Below are 24,841 nucleotides of genomic sequence, written 5' to 3' on the forward strand. Positions count from 1 at the left end.
CTATCCTCCACTTATATGAGTGATGCTATAAAATGAATTAAATGCATCTGGAAAGAGTGGTTATGGAGACTCGAGGGGCACTGTTAAAGGGTGGTAGTGAGGAGATCCCTGGCGGAGGTGGTCATTGTGGGCGCCAACAAACATTGACGGCCAGGGCTGGCTTCAGCGCTGGTGGTGCCCAGTGCAGGAATGATTTTTGGCACCCACAGGACCTCCTCCTCAGAGGCTCTCGCCACCAGCGGGCAAAAGTGCCCCTGATCTCTCCATAGACCTTCTAACACATACATTTAATTTATTTTAAAGCAATGGATAGGGCTGTCTTTACTAATACGAATGTGCATCTAACCCAAACTAACCCTTTTTAGAAACATTAGGAATATTTAATGAGAGACTGGGGAAAAACATAAAGTCATAAACCACTTTATGCAGTTTGCATACAGCTCTTTGTTGACAGTTCATAACAGTGACTGTTCTGTATTAAGGTTGTATGGCAGGAACTACAGCAACATAAGGATGTTCATTCCTGAATCCTGCACTCTGTGCCAACCACGCTCCTCTGCCATCCTAGAACACAGATGCCCCGATCGGAGCAGAGCCTCCTGCCTCCTAGCTGCGCATCACTGGAACTCCCTCCCTCTTCAGCTACGGTGACTCCAATCTTTTGGAAAAAACACCTACAACTTTCCTTTCTCCATGTTAGTAAAGTCTGCACCTCTCCTGTGGACACTCCTTAGTGCCAGGATGCCCGGTTAGCGCATCACCTTCATTCATCCCATTCATAGAACAATAAGTTTAATTCATGTTATGTATTTCCACTCAATAGAGATTTCAAATATCTGTACATATTTAATTAGGATTGTTAATTATATTTTCACCATTTTACTGATTTCCAAACTAGGTAAGTTGCATTTTGCAAAGCGGCTTCAACAGTGCCAGATTAATAATGGTCAATTGATATTACTTCCTGTGAGGTCACTTCCTGTCAAGTTAAATCTTAAGCGAGTTATAGGGGCCTCGCATGTTCCTTTTCTGCCCGGGGCCCCACCCATCCTAGAAGCGGTCCTGGGCTCACCGATGTGCACTGGATGAACTCTAGCAAACTCGTCCTCCTGTGCCTCGAGTAGGCACTGAGGCGCTGATGTGTCCGCCATTTCCCGTGCTGTCTGCCTTTGCCACTCCACCCGACAGGCCGTATGGGCCCGATGTAGGGTGTGGTGGACGGAGTGGAGCCCGGCAGAGCAGTGGAGGACTTTCCGCCCACCACCCTGTTTTTACTCTGCCCACCGGATGTACAGATGTGCACCAGCTCGCGACACTTCTTATTTCTTCATTTATTTGCAAAATTCAAAGCTTTTCAATGTGCGTAGCAGGAGTAATTCAACACGTACAAGAGCTGGCAGCGTGGGTTCATGCACAGATGGGGGGTTATGAGGGATGGCGAGTCTGCATGTATCCTACAGACACAGTCAGGCTAACAGAGCTGCATGAAGAAGCAGTTAGGACAATTCTAGTAAACTGAAAAGTTGTTGAATGGGGCCAGCAGAAGCCGGAAGAGTTTACCCGTTCAACCTGCCCTCATCCCAGGTGGAGGGCAGGGGCTCAGGGGAGCAGTGACCCCTGTAAGTGAAGGGAGGGGGGCCTGGATGGTGCACACAGAGGTTTGGTTACAGGCAGGAGGATTCCACTGGCTGGCATCGGTGGTGAGGTGGCACGCAAGGAGGGGGTGATTGGGAATCAGCTATTCATGGCTCTGAAAACCAGGCCCAGTGGTTGGCATAAAGCTCTGTTTTTTGCCGACAATCTTCCGGGTTAGTGGTGGCGTTGTGAAGTGAAAGTGTGTGTCGGGATATAAAAAAGAGTTCTTGTTGCAAAGTTTAGAGCTTTATGCACAGGTGTAACGAAAAATTGGGGGAGACCAACTAGTCAACGTTTATTAAACATTTAGTGAGGAGATCGAAGCCTTATCGATATAGAATGGGAAACCTGAGTCCATGCTTAGTTTGTAAAAACAATAAGTGTCCGGTCCTCGTCAGGCAGCCTGCACCACCAGTTGCCCTGGTCAGGGCTGACAATGGCAGTAACAACACAACTACTGGCCATCACACACCTACAAGTGACAATTCAGACTGTTCCAGGCCCCCAAAGCTATAGGAATGGATTGATCATCATGTATTGTTATGTATGTAGTTATTTTCAATGTACATTGAGTTAATAAACAACTGTTGTTGTGCATATCTCAAAATTAGACAAACATTGCCACCACATGTCAGACTGTCATAAGTGCTGGTGATGACAAGTGCTGGTGTGAAGCACTGGAAAACACTGGCTTAAATTAATGACTGTTCTGACAACATTTATTTTCTATATCTATATCTATATCTATCTATTTCTCTCTCTCTCTCTCTCTCTCTCTCTCTCTCTCTCTCTCTATATATATATATATATATATATTTATATTCTGTAATTGAACTCCAAGTGCGATGTCTGTGTTTTTAATGAATGTTTCTATGTTCAGGGAAGGGTTACAATATACCTCTAGGAATCTTCCTGAAGATCCTAGGGTTATGATGTCTGGGAGAAATGGATCAGGGAGAGAGGTAGATGCCATGTAGGCCCTAAAGAGAGATTATTTCTGCTTTGGATAAATATAAAGTATGTGGGTGGATTGCCGTCTAGTAGCAGATGGCTGCAAGGACTATTTCAGTACTGTCTGTGTAGAGATGTTAGAAGGCAAAGGAAGAGATGATATTGCCATGGACAGGTATACGTGCGAGTAGTCGGGGACCCAGGACTCATCTTTGAAAGACACCTTTAGCGGGGGAGGAGAGTGAGGACCACCAAGAGATTAGACTGAAAAAGAATGATCGTAGAGATCGGATGAGACCTAGGTTGGAGAAGATTGTCTGGTCCCAAGATTGGTTGGTGTGAGAAGTAGAGTGGAATGGTTAACGCTGTGGAGAGGTCTAGTGAAGTCTAGAAGTGTGGGGATGTTATGCACACTTGTATTACCCAGGAGGACAGAAAAGAGATGCTTGGGGTGAACAGAGCTTCTAAAGTTGGACACTTGAGTCACGGTAAATCCATAGAGTGTCCCACAATTGGATGTGCTTTGAGTGGACAGGTTCTGTCCGGTACTGAGTACCTGCACTTCTTTTATTTGGAAGGGAGAGTACCTGCACTTCCCAGCTCTGCTGCAATACATTATAAAATAAAGAGCAGATGAAAGGGGTCCTAAAGTAACAGGAGTGTACCTCGAGATATCACAAATTTTATGCTAAATTTTACATTCTGCTCCAGATAAAGCAATACTATGGCCCAGATTCTCAAAGGTTTAGCGTCGGTTTAGCATTGCTTTTTTACCGCTAAGCGACGTGAAACTTTTTTTGGCATTCACAAACCAACGCTGATAGGTTTTTGCATTGGTTTGTGTGGCAAAGTAACGCAAAGCAGCGCAAAACGCTTTTATGCATAACTTTGCGTCAAGGGGGTTTACATGGGTGGTACATGGGCGTACCCTGGCTACTACCCATGCCTGTTGATGCTAAACCCTATCCTGAAACATCAGAAGACACGGTTTAGCGCCAAAAATTTACGCCTTTCAAAAGCAGGCGCAAAACGGAGAAATGTTTTCATTTCTCCCTGCTTTTCCAGCTTTGCATGTGTGCTGCACTATTCAGCACACTACAAAGTGGGAAACGCATTTCCTTTTGTCTAGGCTGGTATTTTGTACAGGAAGGGTTCCGTTCCTGTACAGAAACTATGCTAGACTCACCACAAACCCTGGCCTATGACGTTAAGGTGTGTGCATGGCGCACGCCAGCTGAAATCAGTGCTGGCGCTAGGGACAGGGGAGGAGAGAGACATTCCTATGTGAATATGGGGCTCTCCTGCTCTCTCCTTGTCACGAAGCGCAGCTTTTTGGAATGCTGCACAGCGCTGCACGACACCTACCAGAATCTGGGCCTGTGTCTTAATCAACCTGACTCTTGTGTTTGGAGACTTGCAAACGCCGCTGACCTTTTTCCCCTTCACTCCACCTCTGCTAGAAAGCAAGACTATCAGCACGTCAGCAGCCCCCGCGAAACCTGCGCAGAGAGCGAAGCCCAGGCTGGGCCCCAACTTACCCATCAAAGTGAGAGAGATATTCCAAGCGGAAGCGATTGCAGCAGCCAAGGCTGTTAAGAAAGGTATGGGTCGCCTGTGTACTGTGGGCAGCGATGATTACTACCACAGGAGGGCGCTGTGTACTGATGGTGTGAGGACACAATATGAAAGGTTTCATTGGGTTTCACTGTAAACATCTGTGTAAACTAACAAGAGAATATTAAGGTCTCCTCAGACTAAAGGGGCTCCCTCAGAAACACTCAAGTGGGTCTGGATGAGAAGTGGGTGCTTCTGGCTCTGACATGACAGGAGTCCACAGACCCTCAGCTTCCCACCATGTTTTCCATATTTCTCTCAGATTTGAAACGCCACCACGGCCAGGCTGCCTGGTGGTTGTGGCGGTTGCACCGTGGCGTTTTCGACACGGTCATTATAGGGCGGGTGGACCGCCACTACCGCGGCGGTCCTCCCTCCACTGTTAGTCTGGCGGTCCATGGACTGCCAGATTCATAATAAGGGCCTATGTGTTTTACACAGGTGGTGTGTCATTTGAACGTGTTGTTGCACCTGATGCGTGCAGTCTCCATAGAATACCGGGCCCCTGACATATGCCCATGTGTTGTCTTGTCTAAAATACAGTGGTTCTATTTCTTTCAGATTGCTGAAAAATAACAGCTTATTGCAAATAGCGACGATTAAGTATGTTACTCTGGCAATACCCCAAAACAAGTATGCCTTGCTTTTTCTGGTCTTTTCCTCTAGGGGCCACATCTGTGCTTCTATTAGTTGCAGGTGAGTTAAGATTTCCTGTCCGCATGCATATCTAATACATTACGCATGACCTATTTTTTCACTACTGAGGTGTGGTATTATTCACTGGAACTATGCTTTAGATCCTTTGTCCTGAAGAAAGCCTGGGACCTTTATCGCCTTCGATGGGCTGAAACATGTCGACACAATAACACAAAAGGTGAGGGTCATAGGATCATAATAGCCTAGACTACCCCTTGTTGTTTTTGTTGTTTTAATCATATCTACTGACACAGATAATAAAGGGGCACCTTTGTGATCAGTAAGGTATCTTTAGACCTCCGGTAGGATCCATTTAAGTGCTCCTGCTAGTTAGTTGATCCCACCGTGGCTCATAGGGGTTGGGGTGGACCCGATGATGAAGCATGCCACTACTAGAGTGGGTGAGGATCAATAAAAAAAGAACAGAGATCCGTCCTAAGAAGACATAATCAGTAATTGAATATTAAGAGTGCATTTTGAGTGTGGGTTTAAGGATACCTTAAGGAGACATTGGGTAAGAGGGTGAAGCCTGGATTATCTGGCCAGTCAGCTTCTGTTACAAGCAGAGGAGTCTAAACTGTCCTTACTTGCTGTACACCCTCAGGGAGCAGATTAACAGCGGGCAGATCACCTGTTGACTCAGATGTCCAATTCTGGACTTGTTTTGCACAAAGGGGGGCAGGGGATGTTCAGCTCCTTCACCAGGTAGCAGAATCCAGTGGCAGAAGGCGTGGATGCATGTGTGGCAGTGTGACCCAAATACGCCCATACGCGTTCCGGCCTTTCCCTTTGAGTCAGGAGCAGGCATTGTTTCTAGCCATCCTTCTTTACTGGCCGAACAGGGGTTGGTTTTGCCTGCTTTGAAGATGGTAGTAGCTCTAGCTTAGATGTTGCCCCTGGTTCCCACTTCTGGGTAGCAGTGGGGATGTCTCCCATCTCCTTGTCCAGGATGAAGTTGGCAGTTTGGAAGCTGAAGAGCTTGACATATTACAACTGGCTTTTCTGGTGAGGCTGTGGTTGCTGTTCAACACTCAAAACATCTGTGCAAAATAAGAGTGCAAGGTCAGTCTTGGGTTTTCTTCCAGTCGTGGCGTTGGTCTAAGTGGGTTCCGTCTTTACCTTCTCCTCAGGGAGCATCCTTGGATTCTTCTTGGATGGGTTCTACCTGGGTTCGGTTCACCGTGGTTCGCAGGCTCCTGAAGACAACAGTAGCATATATGTGCCCACTTCCTGTTCAACACTAATGCTGTTTCTGGTTGAAAAACTATGCAGATATCTGGTTCTCAGTTTTCCTACCACATTGTAGCACATTCAGACGATGAAAAGAAAATTGTGGTTTTAAAACAAACAATATATAATCAACTTCTTAAAACCACAATCCTTTCCCCTATGTATCTGTCTGAACATTGAGGCAGCTATTTCAGAAGATAATGAAACTCCAGTAGCCTCTACACTTTAAGACCATTTTCGGTGTCTGGAATCACTTTAAATACACATGACTAACCCAAAGAGCGCCTGGAGTCTTGAACTTGCAGACTAACCGATAGGACATCTTTTATCTTTGTATTCAGACTGCTGCAAAGAAAAGTGAAGGACTCTAAAGTTGTTAGGGGTTCCAGGGTTAGCATGTTCTGTACTTTAAGGAAGTGCCCTATTTACTTATCAGAACCCTGTCCTCTCACAAACTAGTGTTCAGGAAAATGTGTGTAGTGATTTGTGGGTCGTGACTGAAATGATCAGGGTCTCAGGTTCTGGCAATGAATGTCCCACTAAGGGCCAACCCCTGCGGGCCAATCAAAATGCAGTATCGTACTATTGTACAACTCTCTGATTTATAATCTGTGACAGTGTCATGTTGTGTGGTACTGCTCTTCAGTACTACATTGTGTGGTACTACACTGAATTCCCCACCGGGGTACCAACCCCTGTAGACAATAAAAATGCAACATTCTGGCATTGTACAACTCTCTGCTTTTTTAATGTGTGGTGGTGTACAACAGTGCCAAGTATGTGTGGTACTGCACATCGGAGCCATGTTGTGTAGTACTGCACTTCAGTGCCATGTTGTGTAGTACTGCACTTCAGGGCCAAGTTCTGTGGTACTGCACTTCAGTACCATGTTGTGTAGTACTGCACTTCAGTGCCATGTTGTGTAGTACTGCACTTCAGGGCCAAGTTCTGTGGTACTGCACTTCAGTGCCATGTTGTGTAGTACTGCACTTCAGTGCCATGTTGTGTAGTACTGCACTTGAGGGCCAAGTTCTGTGGTACTGCACTTCAGTGCCATGTTGTGTAGTACTGCACTTCAGGGCCAAGTTCTGTGGTACTGCACTTCAGTACCATGTTGTGTAGTACTGCACTTCAGTGCCATGTTGTGTAGTACTGCACTTCAGGGCCAAGTTCTGTGGTACTGCACTTCAGTGCCATGTTGTGTAGTACTGCACTTCAGTGCCATGTTGTGTAGTACTGCACTTGAGGGCCAAGTTCTGTGGTACTGCACTTCAGTGCCATGTTGTGTAGTGGTGTACTGCAGTACCATGTTGCGTGACATTGCCCTAAAGTGGCATGTGAGAAGTACAACTACTGTACAAGTAACACCGACAGAGGTAAAGTTTAGTATCTACAAAGATCTCTCCTTCCCACACAGGGGTGTTTTCCAACATTCAGAAGGCTTGTAAGTAGAAATCAAAAACAGTGACATTGGCTGGTGAGGGACACTGCCTGAGAACTAGGATCACATGCACCCAGTGTGTGGACACCAAGGTATCTGTTTCTTGATCTGTCACTCACGAAGATGGACAGAATAGTGTTGACAGGGCAGTCAGTAGCAACTAGCATAAGGTGCATAACACAGGCCTCTGCAGCCCCTGCAGCACGTGGGACCTACACCCTTTAGGGGCTCCCCAACCCTTCAAAGGGCTCCTATTCAGCACAAGGCCAATGAATATCTGTGAGATGTCAGAGACTCGGGGGCTTCTCCTTAAATTGTGCAGAAGTGCCCCATAATTTGGCATTGTGCCACTGGGTAGCAAGATGTGTACTGTAGAAAGACCTCGCTATGCCCTCCTTTGATGCTTCCTCTTCATGACCCCACCATGTTGTCCTCTTCTGACCCGGCAGGGATCTACGTGGGATGGAGATGTCCAGAATACAACTGGGACTGCTTTCGGCTTGGGGATGAGTCCAAGTGCTTTTGTGGCCATCTTCTGAAACAGCATCAGAGTTACACAGGTAAGGTATGACATGTGGCCCCTCCTCTTCTTCATTTGCTCTCTGAAATATCACAGGTACACATGGGTGGAATGATCTTCGTAGATCCCTGTTAGAAATGGGGTTTTTGATTGGCAGTCAGGTTACCCTCTGTCCAAGCAAAAGCCCTCACTCTAGTCAGGGTAAGTCACACACTATCCAAGATTATCCTGTGCCCACCCTCTGGTAGCTTGGCACGAGCAGTCAGGCTTAACTTAGAAGGCAATGTGTAAAGTATTTGTGCAATAAATCATACAATACCACCATATAGCACCACAAATATACACCACACAGTGTTTAGAAAAATATATAATATTTATCAGGATAATTGTAGGTCAAAAAGAATAAAGTTGCAATGGAAAAATGTAGGAATATCACAGAGACGTGATATAGAGTGTCTTAAGTCTTTAGAATATAAACAAAGTCTCTTTCAAGCACAAGTACCTGGTTGGGATTGGAAAAATCTCCTCAGAGGGCCACAAGAGAAGAGGTGCGTGGAAAAAGAGTGTGTGCGTCGATTTCTCCCCAGCACACACAGACTTGCGTCGTTATTTTCCACGCGGGGAAGTCGGCGTTGTTTTCCGGCGCGCGGACAGTCTCTTTCTGTGGATCGCGGGGATTACCAGATGTCCCGGGTCTGTGCGTGGATTTTCCTGCTTGTTCTCCGGCTGTGCATCGGTCTGCGGGGCTGCGCGTCGAAATTACGATCTCACGGCAGGCGTCGCGTCGATTTCTCCTCTAGACTTCGATCTGCGGGGCTGCGCGTTGAAATTACGATCTCACGGCAGGCGTCGCGTCGATTTCTCCTCTAGAGGTCGGGCGGCGTTGTCCTTGCGAGGCCGTGCGTCGGATCTTCGATAGTCCCAAGAGCGTTGCGTCGATCAGCGTCGGAGTGCGGCGTTTTTCTCGTCGCGAAACAAGCTGTGCGTCGAAATTTTTGGCGCACGGAGCGTCCAAGTAAAAGATAGAAGTCTTTTTGGTCCTGAGACTTCAAGGAACAGGAGGCAAGCTCTATCCAAGCCCTTGGAGAGCACTTTCACAGCCAGACAAGAGTTCAGCAAGGCAGCAGGGCAACAGCAAGGCAGCAGTCCTTTGTAGAAAGCAGACAGGTGAGTCCTTTGAGCAGACAGGCAGTTCTTCTTGGCAGGATGTAGTTTCTGGTTCAGGTTTCTTCTCCAGCAAGTGTCTGATGAGGTAGGGCAGAGGCCCTGTTTTATACCCAAATGTGCCTTTGAAGTGGGGGAGACTTCAAAGAGTGGCTAAGAAGTGCACCAGGTCCCCTTTTAGTTCAATCCTGTCTGCCAGGGTCCAGGTAGGGGGTGTGGCAGTCCTTTGTGTGAGAGCAGGCCCTCCACCCTCCCAGCCCAGGAAGACCCATTCAAACTGCAGATGTATGCAAGTGAGGCTGAGTACCCTGTGTTTGGGGTGTGTCTGAGTGAATGCACAAGGAGCTGTCAACCAAGCCCAGCCAGACGTGGATTGTAAGGCACAGAAGGATTTAAGTGCAAAGAAATGCTCATTTTCTAAAAGTGGCATTTCTAGAATAGTAATATTAAATCCGACTTCACCAGTCAGTGGGATTTTGTATTACCATTCTGGCCATACTAAATATGACCTTCCTGCTCCTTTCAGATCAGCAGCTGCCACTTCAACAGTGTATGAGGGCAGCCCCAATGTTAGCCCATGAAGGGAGCAGGCCTCACAGTAGTGTGAAAACGAATTTAGGAGTTTTACTCTACCAGGACATATAACTACCCAGGTACATGTCCTGCCTTTTACCTACACAGCACCCTGCCCTAGCGGTTACCTAGGGCACATATTAAGGGTGACTTATATGTAGAAAAAGGGGAGTTCTAGGCTTGGCAAGAACTTTTAAATGCCAAGTCGATGTGGCAGTGAAACTGCACACACAGGCCTTGCAATGGCAGGCCTGAGACCAGGAGAAGGGGCTACTTAAGTGGGTGGCACAACCAGTGCTGCTGGCCCACTAGTAGCATTTAATTTACCAGCCCTATGCACATAGAGTGCACCTTACTAGGGACTTATAAGTAAATTAATAGTCCAATCAGGTATGATTCCAGGTTACAATGTTTTAGGGGAGAGAGCATATGCACTTTAGCCCTGGTTAGCAGGGGTAAAGTGCGCAGAGTCTATAAACCAGCAAAAACAGTGTCCAAAAAGTGGAGGGAGGCAGGCAAAAAGTTAGGGGTGACTACCCTAAGGCTGTCAGGTCTAACATGTGTCCCCCCCAGCTGAAAGTGGGGAGAGCTACCCGACCTCCTGGGAGCTCTCATCGCTAAGGCGGAAGTACCCGGAGAGACCATCAGCATTGGCGTGGTCAACCCCTGGGCGATGTTCCACCGTAAAGTCCATCCCCTGTAGGGAAATGGACCACCTCAAGAGTTTTGGATTCTCACCCCTCATCTGCATGAGCCATCTGAGGGGCCTGTGGTCTGTCTGAACCCGGAAGTGAGTCCCAAACAGGTAGGGTCTTAGCTTCTTCAGTGCCCAGACCACAGCAAAAGCTTCTCTCTCAATAGCACTCCACCTCTGTTCCCGTGGTAATAGCCTTCTGCTAATAAAGACTACCGGTTGATCTCTACCCTCCTCATTCAGCTGTGCTAGGACTGCCCCTATGCCATGCTCTGAAGCGTCTGTCTGCACGATAAATTCCTGGGAGTAGTCAGGGGCCATGAGTACGGGGGCCGTGCACATGGCTTCCTTCAGGGCGTCAAAGGCTTTCTGACAAGCCTCCGTCCAATTCACCAACCTAGGTTGTTTCTTGGAAGTGAGTTCTGTCAAGGGTGTTACAATGGTACCATAGCCCTAGACAAATCTGCGGTAGTATCCTGTGAGGCCTAGAAAGGCTCTCACCTCAGTCTGAGTTCATGGTGGTTGCCAGGCCTTGATAGTTTCAATCTTGGCCTGGAGTGGCTGCACCTTGCCACCACCCACTAGGTGTCCCAAGTACACCACGGAACCCTGCCCAATCTGGCACTTACTGGCCTTGATGGTCAGGCCTGCCTGTTGCAGGGCCTGAAGCACCTCCTTGAGGTGAAGCAGGTGTTCCTCCCAGCTGGAACTGTAGACAGCTATGTCATCCAGGTAGGCTGCACAGAAGGCATCCTTGCCAGCTAGGACCCCGTTAACCAACCGTTGGAAGGTAGCGGGGGCATTTTTCAACCCAAACGGCATCACCCGGAACTGGTAATGGCCATCAGGGGTTGAGAATGCGGATCTTTCCTTGGCCCCCTCAGTCAGGGCGATCTGCCAGTACCCTGAAGTAAGATCAAACGTACTCAGGAACTTGGCAGCGCCTAGCCTGTCCACGAGCTCATCAGCTCGGGGGATGGGGTGAGCATCAGTCCGTGTGACTGAGTTGAGACCCCGGTAGTCCACACAGAACCGGAGTTCTGGCTTCGCACCTGGGGCAGTAGCCTTAGGGACCAACACCACTGGGCTGGCCCAGGGACTACTGGATTCCTCGATAACCCCTAGAGTCAACATCTTGGAGACCTCCTCCTTGATGCTGGTCTTCACCTTATCCGACAACCTGTAAATTTTGTTCTTCACAGGGAGACTGTCACCAGTGTCAATATCATGAACACAGAGGTGGGTCAGTCCAGGAGTAAGGGAGAACAGGGGGGAGAACTGCTCCAACAGCTCATAGCAGTCTCCTTTCTGGTTTAGAGTCAGGGAGTCAGACAGAATGACCCCGTTTACTGACCCATCACCTTCTTGGGCAGAGAGGAGGTCGGGGAGAGGTTCACTCTCCTCTTCCGTTCCCTCATCCGTGACCAGAAGCATGTTGATCTCCGACCTCTCAAAATGAGCTTTTAGTCGGTTCACATGGAGCACCCTTAGGGGATTCCTAGGGGTTTGGAGGTCCACTAGGTAAGTGGCCTCCCCTTTCCGCTCCTTTATTTCAAATGGGCCCGACCAGCGGTCCTGGAGAGCTCTGGGCTCTACTGGCTCCATTACCCACACTTTGTCTCCAGGTTGAAACTCTACCAGGGTGGCCTTCAGGTCATACCAGTGTTTCATTACCTCTTGACTGGCCTCAAGGTTACTTTGGGCCTCTTTCCAGAAGCGGGTCATCTGGTTGCGGAGGGCCAACATATGGCTGACCACATCCTGAGGGGGTGTCTTTGGAGCTTTCTCCAATCCCTCCTGGACAATGCTTAAGGGTCCCCTGACAGGGTACCCGTAGAGAAGCTCAAAGGGACTGAACCCTACCCCCCTCTGGGGGACCTCTCTGTAAGCAAAGAGAAGGCATGGTAAGAGGACGTCCCACTTACGCCTCATGGCCTCAGGGAGGCCACCAATCATGCCTTTCAGGGTCTTGTTGAATCTCTCCACAAGACCATTAACCTGGGGGTGATAGGGTGTGGTGAACTTGTAAGTTACACCACACGCATCCCACAGAGACTTCATGTATGCAGCCATGAAGTTAGTGCCTCTGTCAGACACTATTTCCTTGGGGAATCCTACACGGGTAAATATCCCCATCAGGGTTCTGGCCACCACCGGTGCAGTTACGGTCCTCAGAGGGATTGCCTCTGGGTAACGGGTGGCATGGTCCACCAAAACCAGGGTGAACCTGTTGCCTAAGGCAGTTTTGGGGTCCAAGGGACCAACAATGTCGATGCCCACCCTTTCAAAGGGGGTGCCAATGACAGGAAGTGGAATCAGGGGGGTTTTAACCCTTTTACCTGCTTTACCACTGGCCTGGCAGGTAGGACAAGATCTGCAGAACTTATCTGAGTGTGTCCTCATTTTGGGCCAATAAAAGTGGGTGACAAGCCTGTTAAAGGTCTTGCCCTGCCCCAAATGTCCTGCCAGGGGAATGTCGTGAGCCAGACCCAGTAGGAAGGTTCGGTAACATTGGGGGACCACCAGCGTACGTGCTGCCCCAAAGGCCGGAACCTTGGGCTCACTGTAGAGGAGATCATTCTCCCAATATAGGTGGTGACCGCCAGAGGCGTCGCCTGCTGCCTGGTTTGAGGCTTGTTTCCTCAAACCTTCCAGAGTGGGACATTCTTTCTGCGCCTTGCAGAATTCCTCCCTGGTAGGTCCACCCTCAACTTGCCAGCCAGCAAGCTCAGGTAAGTCACCTAGGGTGGCAATGTCTTCCCCAGTTGGCTCGGGAGCCTCCTCCTCAGGAGCTCCGTCAGCCACTGTGGGAACTTCTGGGGCTGGTTTCCCGCGCCCCTGGTCCCTCCTCCTGGCAGCTCTCTGGGCCATCGTTCCAGGCTCCAGATGCTCTTGACTTCCCTCTCGGTCAGCCATGGACCGTGTGGTCATGCAGACCCACTCAGGTAACCCTAACATCTCCAGGTGAGACCTGAGCTCCACTTCTTTCCAAGCAGTGTGCTCAAGATCATTGCCTAACAGACAATCTACAGGCATGGCAGGACTCACAGCTACTTTCAGAGTACCAGAGACCCCCCCCCACTCAAAGGGAACCAGAGCCACCGATAGGTGACTCTCGCGATTGTCAGCGACTCTGACCTGGTGGAATGTATTAGGTACTATCTGCTCTGTTGACACCAGCTGACTCTTGATAGTAGTCATACTGGCTCCTGTGTCACGCAGAGCCTCCACCTTCTGCCCATCAATGGTGACCCACTGCCGGTACTTAGAAGTATTTCTGGGCATGTGGGCCTTGGGCACCATTTCTCCTTCTCCCAGGGACACTAGGGAAATCTCTACCTGCTCCCCAAAGCTATTTGGGTCCATCTCCCCCCGAGCGCTACACTAGTCAACCCAGGTGCCTGTCCGGTAGTGGACGGTGCCCTCTTGGGGCACTGTGGATCGCCTTTGTAGTGACCATACTGGTAACACTCCATGCATTTGGGGCTAGATTTCCCTGACTTGTCATATGTCCCTGGCTTTTTCCCAAATTTGGAAAAGGAAGGGTTGCCACCCCCTCCCTGGGAATTCTTTTGGGGGCCTTTGGAGAGTTCCTTATCTGCAAGTTTATCTCCCCCCTCTTTCTTCTGTTGGGAACCCTGACCACCTTTGTGGGAGTCCCCCCCAGGTACCTTCTTGGGCACTCTGGTGCTAACCCAGAGGTCCGCCTCCTCAGCAAGCTTCCTGGGATCAGTCAGCTTACTATCCACTAGGTGCTGGCACAAATCTGTATAAGTAGTATTAAGCATATGCTCTCTCAGAATCAAGTTATTTAAACCTTTATAATCTGCTACTTTGTTGCCCCGCACCCATCCATTCAGTGCCTTACTGGAGAAATCAAAGAAATCTACCCATGTTTGTGTGGTTTGTTTGGTGCTGTCCCTGAACCTCTGACGGTATCCCTCAGGGGTCAGCCCAAACTTGGCAAGTAAAGTGGCTTTCTGAAGTGGGTATGTGTTTTGATCAGGTTGATCCAATGTGAGAAGTGTGTCCCTCCCCAATGGCGGCACATAACCCCACATAGCTACCCCCCATTGCCCTTCAGGAACCTCATGAGCCCTTAGTGCAACTTCATAAGCAGCTAACCATTTATCTATGTCATCTCCCACCACAAAACTGGGCACCACATTTTTGGGTATACAAACCTTTTTTTCTCCAGCAGGTCCTGTCTGTATGCTGCCACCATTATTGCTGGATTCAGACTGTCTCGCCTTGATCTCCAGTTCTTTGAGACTCAGTTCATGAGCCAACAATAGTTTCTTTTCAGCCTAAGCTCTTTCAGCTTCCACCTGTTTGGCTGCTCTTTCAGCTTCCTCTTGAATCTGTTTGGCTGTTCTTTCAGCCTCAGCTTGTTTGGCTTCTCTTTCTGCCCTCCTCTCCTCCTGTTGAGCCTCAATTTTCATTTTTGCCATTTGCAATTGGAACTCCCTTTCCTCTCTCCTTTCCTCTGCGGTCAGGCTTTGCATAGAGACACTGCTCCCTGGTCTGGAAGGGGGCACAATTGCAGTGGTAACACCATCCATAGATAGTGAAAATTCCTCTGAGGGGCCATGTTCTGGCTCCTCTTCCTCATCATCCTCTAAATGGGCTTCTGCCCAGGCCCTCAGCGCCACTTGAAAGTCCTCCTTTCTGGAGGCCCCTTGGGTGGGTACCCTCAATGCCCTGCAGAATCCTCTTAGTTGTTTGACTGTATATGTATCCAACTGGACTAGGTCAAAGTCCCCTGTCTGAGACCCAGTCAGAGACATGTTGAGTGAGGATTTAGTTTTTGAAAATTGTCAGGAAAAAAATCGGATTTTCAAAAAAAGAGATAAAAACCAAGTTGACCTTCAACTGTGGGTAGGTAGTGATATACTTAGCTACTGTATGTCACTGCACAAATACAAGTCCTATCCTCACCGCTGATCACCAATGTTAGAAATGGGGTTTTTGGTTGGCAGTCAGGTTACCCTCTGTCCAAGCAAAAGCCCTCACTCTAGTCAGGGTAAGTCACACACTATCCAAGATTATCCTGTGCCCACCCTCTGGTAGCTTGGCACGAGCAGTCAGGCTTAACTTAGAAGGCAATGTGTAAAGTATTTGTGCAATAAATCATACAATACCACCATATAGCACCACAAAAATACACCACACAGTGTTTAGAAAAATATATAATATTTATCAGGATAATTGTAGGTCAAAAAGAATAAAGTTGCAATGGAAAAATTTAGGAATATCACAGAGACGTGATATAGAGTGTCTTAGGTCTTTAGAATATAAACAAAGTCTCTTTCAAGCACAAGTACCTGGTTGGGAGTGGAAAAATCTCCTCAGAGGGCCACAAGAGAAGAGGTGCGTGGAAAAAGAGTGTGTGCGTCGATTTCTCCCCAGCACACACGGACTTGCGTCGTTATTTTCCACGCGGGGAAGTCGGCGTCGTTTTCCGGCGCGCGGACAGTCTCTTTCTGTGGATCGCGGGGATTACCAGATGTCCCGGGTCTGTGCGTGGATTTTCCTGCTTGTTCTCCGGCTGCGCGTCGGTCTGCGGGGCTGCGCGTCGAAATTACGATCTCACGGCAGGCGTCGCGTCGATTTCTCCTCTAGACTTCGATCTGCGGGGCTGCGCGTTGAAATTACGATCTCACGGCAGGCGTCGCATCGATTTCTCCTCTAGAGGTCGGGCGGCGTTGTCCTTGCGAGGCCGTGCGTCGGATCTTCGATCGTCCCAAGAGCGTTGCGTCGATCAGCGTCGGAGTGCGGCGTTTTTCTCGTCGCGAAACAAGCTGTGCGTCGAAATTTTCGGCGCACGGAGCGTCCAAGTAAAAGATAGAAGTCTTTTTGGTCCTGAGACTTCAAGGAACAGGAGGCAAGCTCTATCCAAGCCCTTGGAGAGCACTTTCACAGCCAGACAAGAGTTCAGCAAGGCAGCAGGGCAACAGCAAGGCAGCAGTCCTTTGTAGAAAGCAGACAGGTGAGTCCTTTGAGCAGACAGGCAGTTCTTCTTGGCAGGATGTAGTTTCTGGTTCAGGTTTCTTCTCCAGCAAGTGTCTGATGAGGTAGGGCAGAGGCCCTGTTTTATACCCAAATGTGCCTTTGAAGTGGGGGAGACTTCAAAGAGTGGCTAAGAAGTGCACCAGGTCCCCTTTCAGTTCAATCCTGTCTGCCAGGGTCCCAGTAGGGGGTGTGGCAGTCCTTTGTGTGAGAGCAGGCCCTCCACCCTCCCAGCCCAGGAAGACCCATTCAAAATGCAGATGTATGCAAGTGAGGCTGAGTACCCTGTGTTTGGGGTGTGTCTGAGTGAATGCACAAGGAGCTGTCAACCAAGCCCAGCCAGACGTGGATTGTAAGGCACAGAAGGATTTAAGTGCAAAGAAATGCTCATTTTCTAAAAGTGGCATTTCTAGAATAGTAATATTAAATCCGACTTCACCAGTCAGTGGGATTTTGTATTACCATTCTGGCCATACTAAATATGACCTTCCTGCTCCTTTCAGATCAGCAGCTGCCACTTCAACAGTGTATGAGGGCAGCCCCAATGTTAGCCCATGAAGGGAGCAGGCCTCACAGTAGTGTGAAAACGAATTTAGGAGTTTTACACTACCAGGACATATAACTACCCAGGTACATGTCCTGCCTTTTACCTACACAGCACCCTGCCCTAGGGGTTACCTAGGGCACATATTAAGGGTGACTTATATGTAGAAAAAGGGGAGTTCTAGGCTTGGCAAGAACTTTTAAATGCCAAGTCGATGTGGCAGTGAAACTGCACACACAGGCCTTGCAATGGCAGGCCTGAGACCAGGAGAAGGGGCTACTTCAGTGGGTGGCACAACCAGTGCTGCTGGCCCACTAGTAGCATTTAATTTACCAGCCCTATGCACATAGAGTGCACCTTACTAGGGACTTATAAGTAAATTAATAGTCCAATCAGGTATGATTCTAGGTTACCATGTTTTAGGGGAGAGAGCATATGCACTTTAGCCCTGGTTAGCAGGGGTAAAGTGCGCAGAGTCTATAAACCAGCAAAAACAGTGTCCAAAAAGTGGAGGGAGGCAGGCAAAAAGTTAGGGGTGACTACCCTGAGGCTGTCAGGTCTAACAATCCCCCTTTCCTTTCTCACCCTCTGATGGAACATCAGAGCTACACATGTGTGGTATGACATGTGTAAACCCTTCTATTACTATCTCATTTTCTAGGAATCACAGGTACATGTGTGGTATGACATGGCATGACATGGTTGGACCCTCCTCATCCTTCTTTATTTCTCTATCCTTCTAAAAGGACATCAGAGTAATACATGTGTGGTATGACAAACCTGGAACCCCCTCCTCTTATCTCACAGTCTGACGGAATATCACTGTTGCACATGTGTGGTATGACATGTGCAGACATTCCTCTTCCTCTCACACTCTGTGGCCACCTTCAGAAAAGCATGTGTTGTGTGTCACTTGTGGGCCCTCTTCTCTCTATGGGCTGCTATCTGAAGGAGTATCACGTCATAGTCTACATGTGTGACACTGAGTGGATCCTTGTCTTCCTCTTTGTCTCTCTCTGTGATGGAGCATCACAGCTATATGTGGGTGGTATGACATGTGTGGAGCCTTCTCCTCCTTCTTCTCAGTCTCTGAAGCCACCTTCTGAAGGGGGCCCAGCTACACAGGTGTGGTATGACACACCTGGAAACGTAGTTTTGCAAGAGATTAAATGGATAATTTTAATCACCCAGGGATGTGTGCTTACATCCCCAATATTGACAACAGCACTTAATGTGCTGTAGATGTATAAAATTTAATTTTAGACACTTGTATGTTGACGTGGCAGCTGTTGCATCTTAATATAATGCGCACTAGAACTATCGTGGCTCTGGGCGGACTCTGAACAGGAAGTACGCAATGGATGGGAGGTGTGAAGGTGCGGTTAACAGAAAGTATGATGTAATGCACAGTACATTAGTGTATGCTGAGGAATAAAGTAGCGTTTGAATGCAGCTCCTGTGTGGCGTCATTCATGTGGATGCTCCAGGGCTGGGGAAGATGCTACAGCAGCCATCAAATCACCCATACTCAAGTTAGTGTTACATTGGTATAACTTTATAAAATCACTGCATTAGGTGATTACATTCAGTGTGCGTGTGATCCCTGTATGAGGGTGTCTTGTCTTGTCAGAAGGGCGTTCGAGTGGGAGCTTTATGGTGTTTAAAGAATTTTTTTGGGGGATAATATTTTATAGCATAATCCATCAATGCAAAGCTTTATACTCACAAAAGAACATGTACATTCCTTCACCATAAAGAATAGACAAGTCTTAGGCGTGAATAGTAAGGTTCATGCAGCAAGTCTATTACATCTATTTCTTTTCTGTAATTAAATGGAAAAGATATGGGAAGGGGGCAGAAATATATCATTTATAAACAGTCCCAGAACATACCTTTCTGGTCTATAATTGAAACATTGGTCTCAACAATTGAGTCTGCCTACTTGTCTTCATCCAAGGACGCTAGGACCATGATGCAGGGAAGCTTCAGAAGGTTTACTCCTTTACTGCAGGTGTAGTGTGTTACCTGTACCTACCTCTCAGGTGTAAAAGAGTTCTGTAGTGAGCACATTTGTACTATTACAGGTGTCTGTACTATGCTTTAGATTCTATTACACACACTGCAAAGTGCAATGCCTTTGGTAGTGAGGAGGAATGAAGATGGTAACAGCAGAGGTCTCTCGGCTAAAGGAAGGCAAGGGGTGACTGACAAGGAAGAACATTACAGGGCCAGTCACCTAGTACTGAATGCATCATACAACATACAACAGAAGCATGACAAGGTGCCCCTGACAGATGAGGAGGTAAGAAGTGGTGCGCATCACAGGGAGAGCAGTGCAGTGACTACAGCACGAGTGCTATGGCGGCCATGTGTGTGAGTGGGTGCGTAAGTTTGTCAATGGATCTGTGAGTGTGGGTGTGTGAGTGGGTGTGTGGGTGACTGTATGGGTCTGTGAGTGAGTTGTGTGAATGGGTGTATGAGTGCATGTGTGAGTGTGTGAATGGGTCAGTGAGTGGTTGCGTGAGTGTGTCAATGGGTAGGTGAGTGTGTGAGTGTGTCAATGGGTCTGTGAGTGGGTGTGTAGTCTGTGAATGGATGTGTAAGTGGGTGTGTGAGTGTGTGAATGGGTCTGTGAGTGGGTGTGTAGTCTGTGAATGGATGTGTAAGTGGGTGTGTGAATGGGTGTGTGAGTGGGTGTGTGGGTGACTGTATGGGTCTGTGAGTGAGTTGTGTGAATGGGTGTATGAGTGCATGTGTGAGTGTGTGAATGGGCCAGTGAGTGGTTGCGTGAGTGTGTGAATGGGTAGGTGAGTGTGAGTGTGTGAATGGGTCTGTGAGTGGGTGTGTAGACTGTGAATGGATGTGTAAGTGGGTGTGTGAATGGGTGTGTGAGTGGGTGTGTGGGTGACTGTATGGGTCTGTGAGTGAGTTGTGTGAATGGGTGTATGAGTGCATGTGTGAGTGTGTGAATGGGTCAGTGAGTGGTTGCGTGAGTGTGTGAATGGGTAGGTGAGTGTGTGAGTGTGTGAATGGGCCAGTGAGTGGTTGCGTGAGTGTGTGAATGGGTAGGTGAGTGTGTGAGTGTGTGAATGGGTCTGTGAGTGGGTGTGTGAATGGGTGTGTGAGTGGGTGTGTGGGTGACTGTATGGGTCTGTGAGTGAGTTGTGTGAATGGGTGTATGAGTGCATGTGTGAGTGTGTGAATGGGTCAGTGAGTGGTTGCGTGAGTGTGTGAATGGGTAGGTGAGTGTGTGAGTGTGTGAATGGGCCAGTGAGTGGTTGCGTGAGTGTGTGAATGGGTAGGTGAGTGTGTGAGTGTGTGAATGGGTCTGTGAGTGGGTGTGTAGTCTGTGAATGGATGTGTAAGTGGGTGTGTGAGTGTGTGAATGGGTCTGTGAGTGGGTGTGTAGTCTGTGAATGGATGTGTAAGTGGGTGTGTGAATGGGTGTGTGAGTGGGTGTGTGGGTGACTGTATGGGTCTGTGAGTGAGTTGTGTGAATGGGTGTATGAGTGCATGTGTGAGTGTGTGAATGGGTCAGTGAGTGGTTGTGTGAGTGTGTCAATGGGTAGGTGAGTGTGTGAGTGTGTGAATGGGTCTGTGAGTGGGTGTGTAGTCTGTGAATGGATGTGTAAGTGGGTGTGTGAGTGTGTGAATGGGTCTGTGAGTGGGTGTGTAGTCTGTGAATGGATGTGTAAGTGGGTGTGTGAATGGGTGTGTGAGTGGGTGTGTGGGTGACTGTATGGGTCTGTGAGTGAGTTGTGTGAATGGGTGTATGAGTGCATGTGTGAGTGTGTGAATGGGTCAGTGAGTGGTTGTGTGAGTGTGTGAATGGGTAGGTGAGTGTGTGAGTGTGTGAATGGGTCTGTGAGTGGGTGTGTAGTCTGTGAATGGATGTGTAAGTGGGTGTGTGAGTGTGTGAATGGGTATGTGAGTGGGTGTGGTAGTAGTTTTGTGGGTCTGTATGGTGGGGTGTTTGTGTGTTTGTGTGTGTGTGTGTGTGTATGAGCATGTGTTTGTGTAAGAGGGGTTTGTTCATGTATGCAAAGGCATGTACACACAAGATAGGTGCAAGTCTAAAGAGAGATGACAGTACAGTTTGGAAGTTGAAAGATGACTGTGCAAGGCACTTCAGCCAAAGGACCAGCCCTGCTAAGAGGAACTCCTTTGCCAGATTCAGTAGGAACAGCCAATGGCATGAATGTAATTGAGGAAACCCACCTGCTGAGGGTTTGGCTGGCCCTCATCCAGGTATCCAGGAAAGAGAGGGGAACCCTAAGCTCTGCATAGGGGGTGTCCTAGCAATGAAGCTGGAAGATGGTTGAGAGGCAGGCCTTGAATTACCAGTATTTTAGAAGAACCCTAAGTTCCCTGTACCTGCAGAGGTCAAGTTAAGGATTGAGGGATGATTGGCAGATGCAGGAGTGATGTAAGTGATGGAGTGAATGCCTGTGTTTGGAGGAGGAGAGAAAAAAATAGGAGTCTAACCCTATGGCTGTCTTTCACTTTTAAGATGGTCATCCCAACAGACTCCATCTTTTGTTTAAGTGTACATGTAGGTGACTTCATGGGCTTTCAGAGTTTACACAAGTCACTGTATGGAGGTGTTAATGATGCTGGACAAGTTGGGTTGTTCAGCAAGAGCATGTGTTTGGTGACAGAATGTGACGAGTGAGCCTGATACTAGAGACATTTATCTAACAAAGTAATGCAAGGACTACACAAGGGAGACATCAGCAGTTTACCAGACTACAGATATACGGCCCAGGCTTGCAATGTGAAAGGGAACTTGTTCAAGTTTCCAGATAGTACAGAGAGCCTACTGAAACTCAAAGAAGAGGAAAGATTTGTGCCATTGTATTGCATTGCATTGCAAGGTAAATACATCTTCATCACAAGTGAGGCATTCAGTATCTATATATGTATGTATATATGTATTTATATAGCACAAACCTAGCTGAAAGACAGCGGAGCACTGTACAGAGTCAGAGACAAAGACTCTTGTGAAAGGAGAGGGCCTGGTTTGTGAAATGGCACTGGTCCATGATGTAGTGTTCTTTAAAGAGGAGCATCTTCAACTCTTTCCTTATAAGTAGCAAGGTTGGGGCAGTCCTGATGGATGCACAGATATCACTCATAGTCCAAGGTGCATAGATGGAGAAGGCCTATGGTCTTTTTTTATTTTGTTTAGCATCTCTTCATCTCTTCTGTCATGGTGACCTGGCTCCGGGTTTGCCCAGATCCACCTAAACTGGGTGGTGAACTTGTGAGCCGGGCAGGCAGGAGTTCTTGGTATGAAGAACCTGGTTTTGTTGAAGGCCCAGGTTGGCAAAGGGACCCAGTGGAGTTCTAGCATGGCGAGGTGATGTAGTCATGTTGCTTCAGGCCCTTCCTGAGGCATGGCACAGCACGTAGGACAGTGTGGAATCAGGGAGACTGAGGAACAGGGCGCAGTCACCATTCAGGTACCACAGCTCAAAGGCTTGAATGGCAGTTCTGAAGTCACTTTCCTGGAGGAATGGCTTCCAGGCGGTCTTGTTTTTGATGGTGATGTGTCCCTTGAGAGTAAGAATGGTGTCCAAGGTGAACCAGAATGGCTTTTCAGTTCTGTCTAGGCTCATGTCTTTGAGCCAGGTTTGGACTATTCATTGCTTGTTGTTTTTTTGGAAATAGCAGGGATCATCACTATAATTCAGAAGGGGGAGGAAATGTTTTTCCCTGCGAAGCCACTGCCAAGCAGAACCTTAAACACACACATATAACCTGTGTAAGGTTTATGATATAAACATGGACTATAGGTCACTTTTCTAGCTCTGAGCACAGCTATTATTCCCTGGAAGATACATATTTCCTAAACCTGGACTCCTGTATGGAGGCACAGACAGGTGAACGTATGGTCATGTCATGAACACACAACAGATGACGCCTACCATCACTACAGTGGGCCAGATCACCATCTTCAGATAAAAACCTCTCCCATGTTTCACTGTGTTCCTTACACCCAGCGTGGAAAGATGAGCTGATGAGCCAGTCTAATGCCAGGGAAGATGTTGCTGTAATGCAAACACAAACCAGCTGGTAATGTTTCTTATAAGAGCAACCCATGGGTCAAATGCACGCTGTGCCTCTGGAACCAAGCTATACCTGGCTGATGAGCCCTAATTAGGGCAAAACAGGTTCCAAGTTGCATGTGTTCCTGTTCAGAGAGGTCCTGGCCTGGCAGTTCGGGCTGTTCTGTTCCCATTGTAGCAGGGCCAAGACTGATTTGCATATGGATGGGTTTAAACTTAAGTGTTATAGTGTGCAAAATAATGATGGACTGAGATTCCCCCCTAGTGATTACCAGTGACTGAGAATAATTCATGCATTCTATCCATGATTGTTTTACACTTTAGTGTGACACCCTAAGTGCAATGGGTATCCCCAGTCATGGGACCCGTGCACACTGTGTCACTGGAACCAAGCAATATCTGGCTGATAAGCCTTTTTTAGGGTTTGAGTTGCTGAGATTAATTCATTCATTACATCTATTGCTTTTTATGTACCTTCATCCCTTTTACAAGGAGCACGTCCACACAGAATGTAGTTCTCTTCAGTGCCAGCAATTGCTTTCGTAAAGTTTGCTTTTTTTATAGACCAAATACATTTTTATTTTTCATTTTTTGATCAATGAGGGCCTGGCAGCTTTCTCAATAATAAAGTTTTACAAAAACCACAAGAGAACAAAATAATAATTGACAAAAGGCTGGCGGCCACTGACAGACCTATTAGCTTTGACAATGCCTGTTTTCTTGGACTTTTGGGACTTTGTTAACCCAGTAGAAAACCTGATTTTTTTCTTAGATTTCTGAGACTTGTAGTCTTAGTTAACCTTGTGAAAAACAAGGTCTACTAGTTCCAGAATTCTAAAAAAAAAACAGGACTGAACTACCAAGTCATGAATGGACATTGTAAACCACATATTTACCTATTCTTTTTCACCCCACTTAAAGCACTGTTTGCAACTATGCACGCATCATCTCATCATCAGAGTGTCAATCAGTGACACCTCGTCACAGAGGGGGGTGGAGTCAGCAGTCTCACTGACCCCATCCCACTCTGTGACGAGGTTGGGGCTGCTGTCTTCCCTCATTGGCTGACCTAAGGTTAGCCAATGAGGGAAGGCAGCAGTACCAACCCTTCTGGGACCTACGAGGCAGAGCTGCAAGTAAGTGTGATTGTTTTCTTAAATTAATGTTTGGTGCAGGCCTGTATGTTTGAATATTTGATAATGTGTGTTGTGAATGGTTGGATGTATGTGCGTGTGTGTGTCAATGAATGGGTGAGTGAGTGTGCATGTGTGCATGTGTGTCCCGTCCCTCCTAAAATTAAGGCCACCACTGGCTGCATTGGATAAATACGCCACATTCCTGCCTTTTCCTGTGACTCAGGGCAGAGCAGCAAGGTGACTTGCTTTGCTGAACTGCACCACAAAGCTCATAAAGTTGGGCCTAAGTGTCTGTCCAAGCGCATCGGCTACCATTGCAGACTATGGCCACCAGAGGGCAGAAGGAGGCTATTCAACATTGTCCCTGCATACTTCATTTCTTCTATCAGATGGACTGTGACCTCGGAGCAGTGCTGGTTGTAGGGTGGTGCGATCGGTGGTCAGGGGGTGCCCTCGGCATGGCAGGCTGAACCAAGCTAAGAGCAGTCTGCAGAGATCTTTGTGTGTCTGGCAATTTTCAGGGGATAATTAGGATGGCATGGATACTTGAGGGAGGGATCCGCTAT

The 24,841-nt window shown here is 47.9% G+C and overlaps 1 protein-coding gene across 5 annotated transcripts in view; it reads left to right on the forward strand.

The window, feature by feature from the left end:
* The window catches only part of FAM221B (family with sequence similarity 221 member B), a 46,935-nt gene that overhangs the window by 3,465 nt on the left and 18,629 nt on the right, over positions 1 to 24,841 (forward strand). For 3 of the 5 annotated variants that reach the window (XM_069205661.1, XM_069205665.1, XM_069205664.1), the window contains exons 2-3: positions 4,047 to 4,187; positions 8,017 to 8,127. In XM_069205661.1, the coding sequence (XP_069061762.1) occupies positions 4,047 to 4,187; positions 8,017 to 8,127 (252 nt within the window). The remainder of the gene's footprint in view (positions 1 to 4,046; positions 4,188 to 8,016; positions 8,128 to 24,841) is intronic. The other 2 variants (XM_069205662.1, XM_069205663.1) reach the window with 2 other exon arrangements.

Source organism: Pleurodeles waltl, chromosome 1_2, assembly GCF_031143425.1.
Source record: "Pleurodeles waltl isolate 20211129_DDA chromosome 1_2, aPleWal1.hap1.20221129, whole genome shotgun sequence".
NCBI lineage: Eukaryota > Metazoa > Chordata > Amphibia > Caudata > Salamandridae > Pleurodeles > Pleurodeles waltl.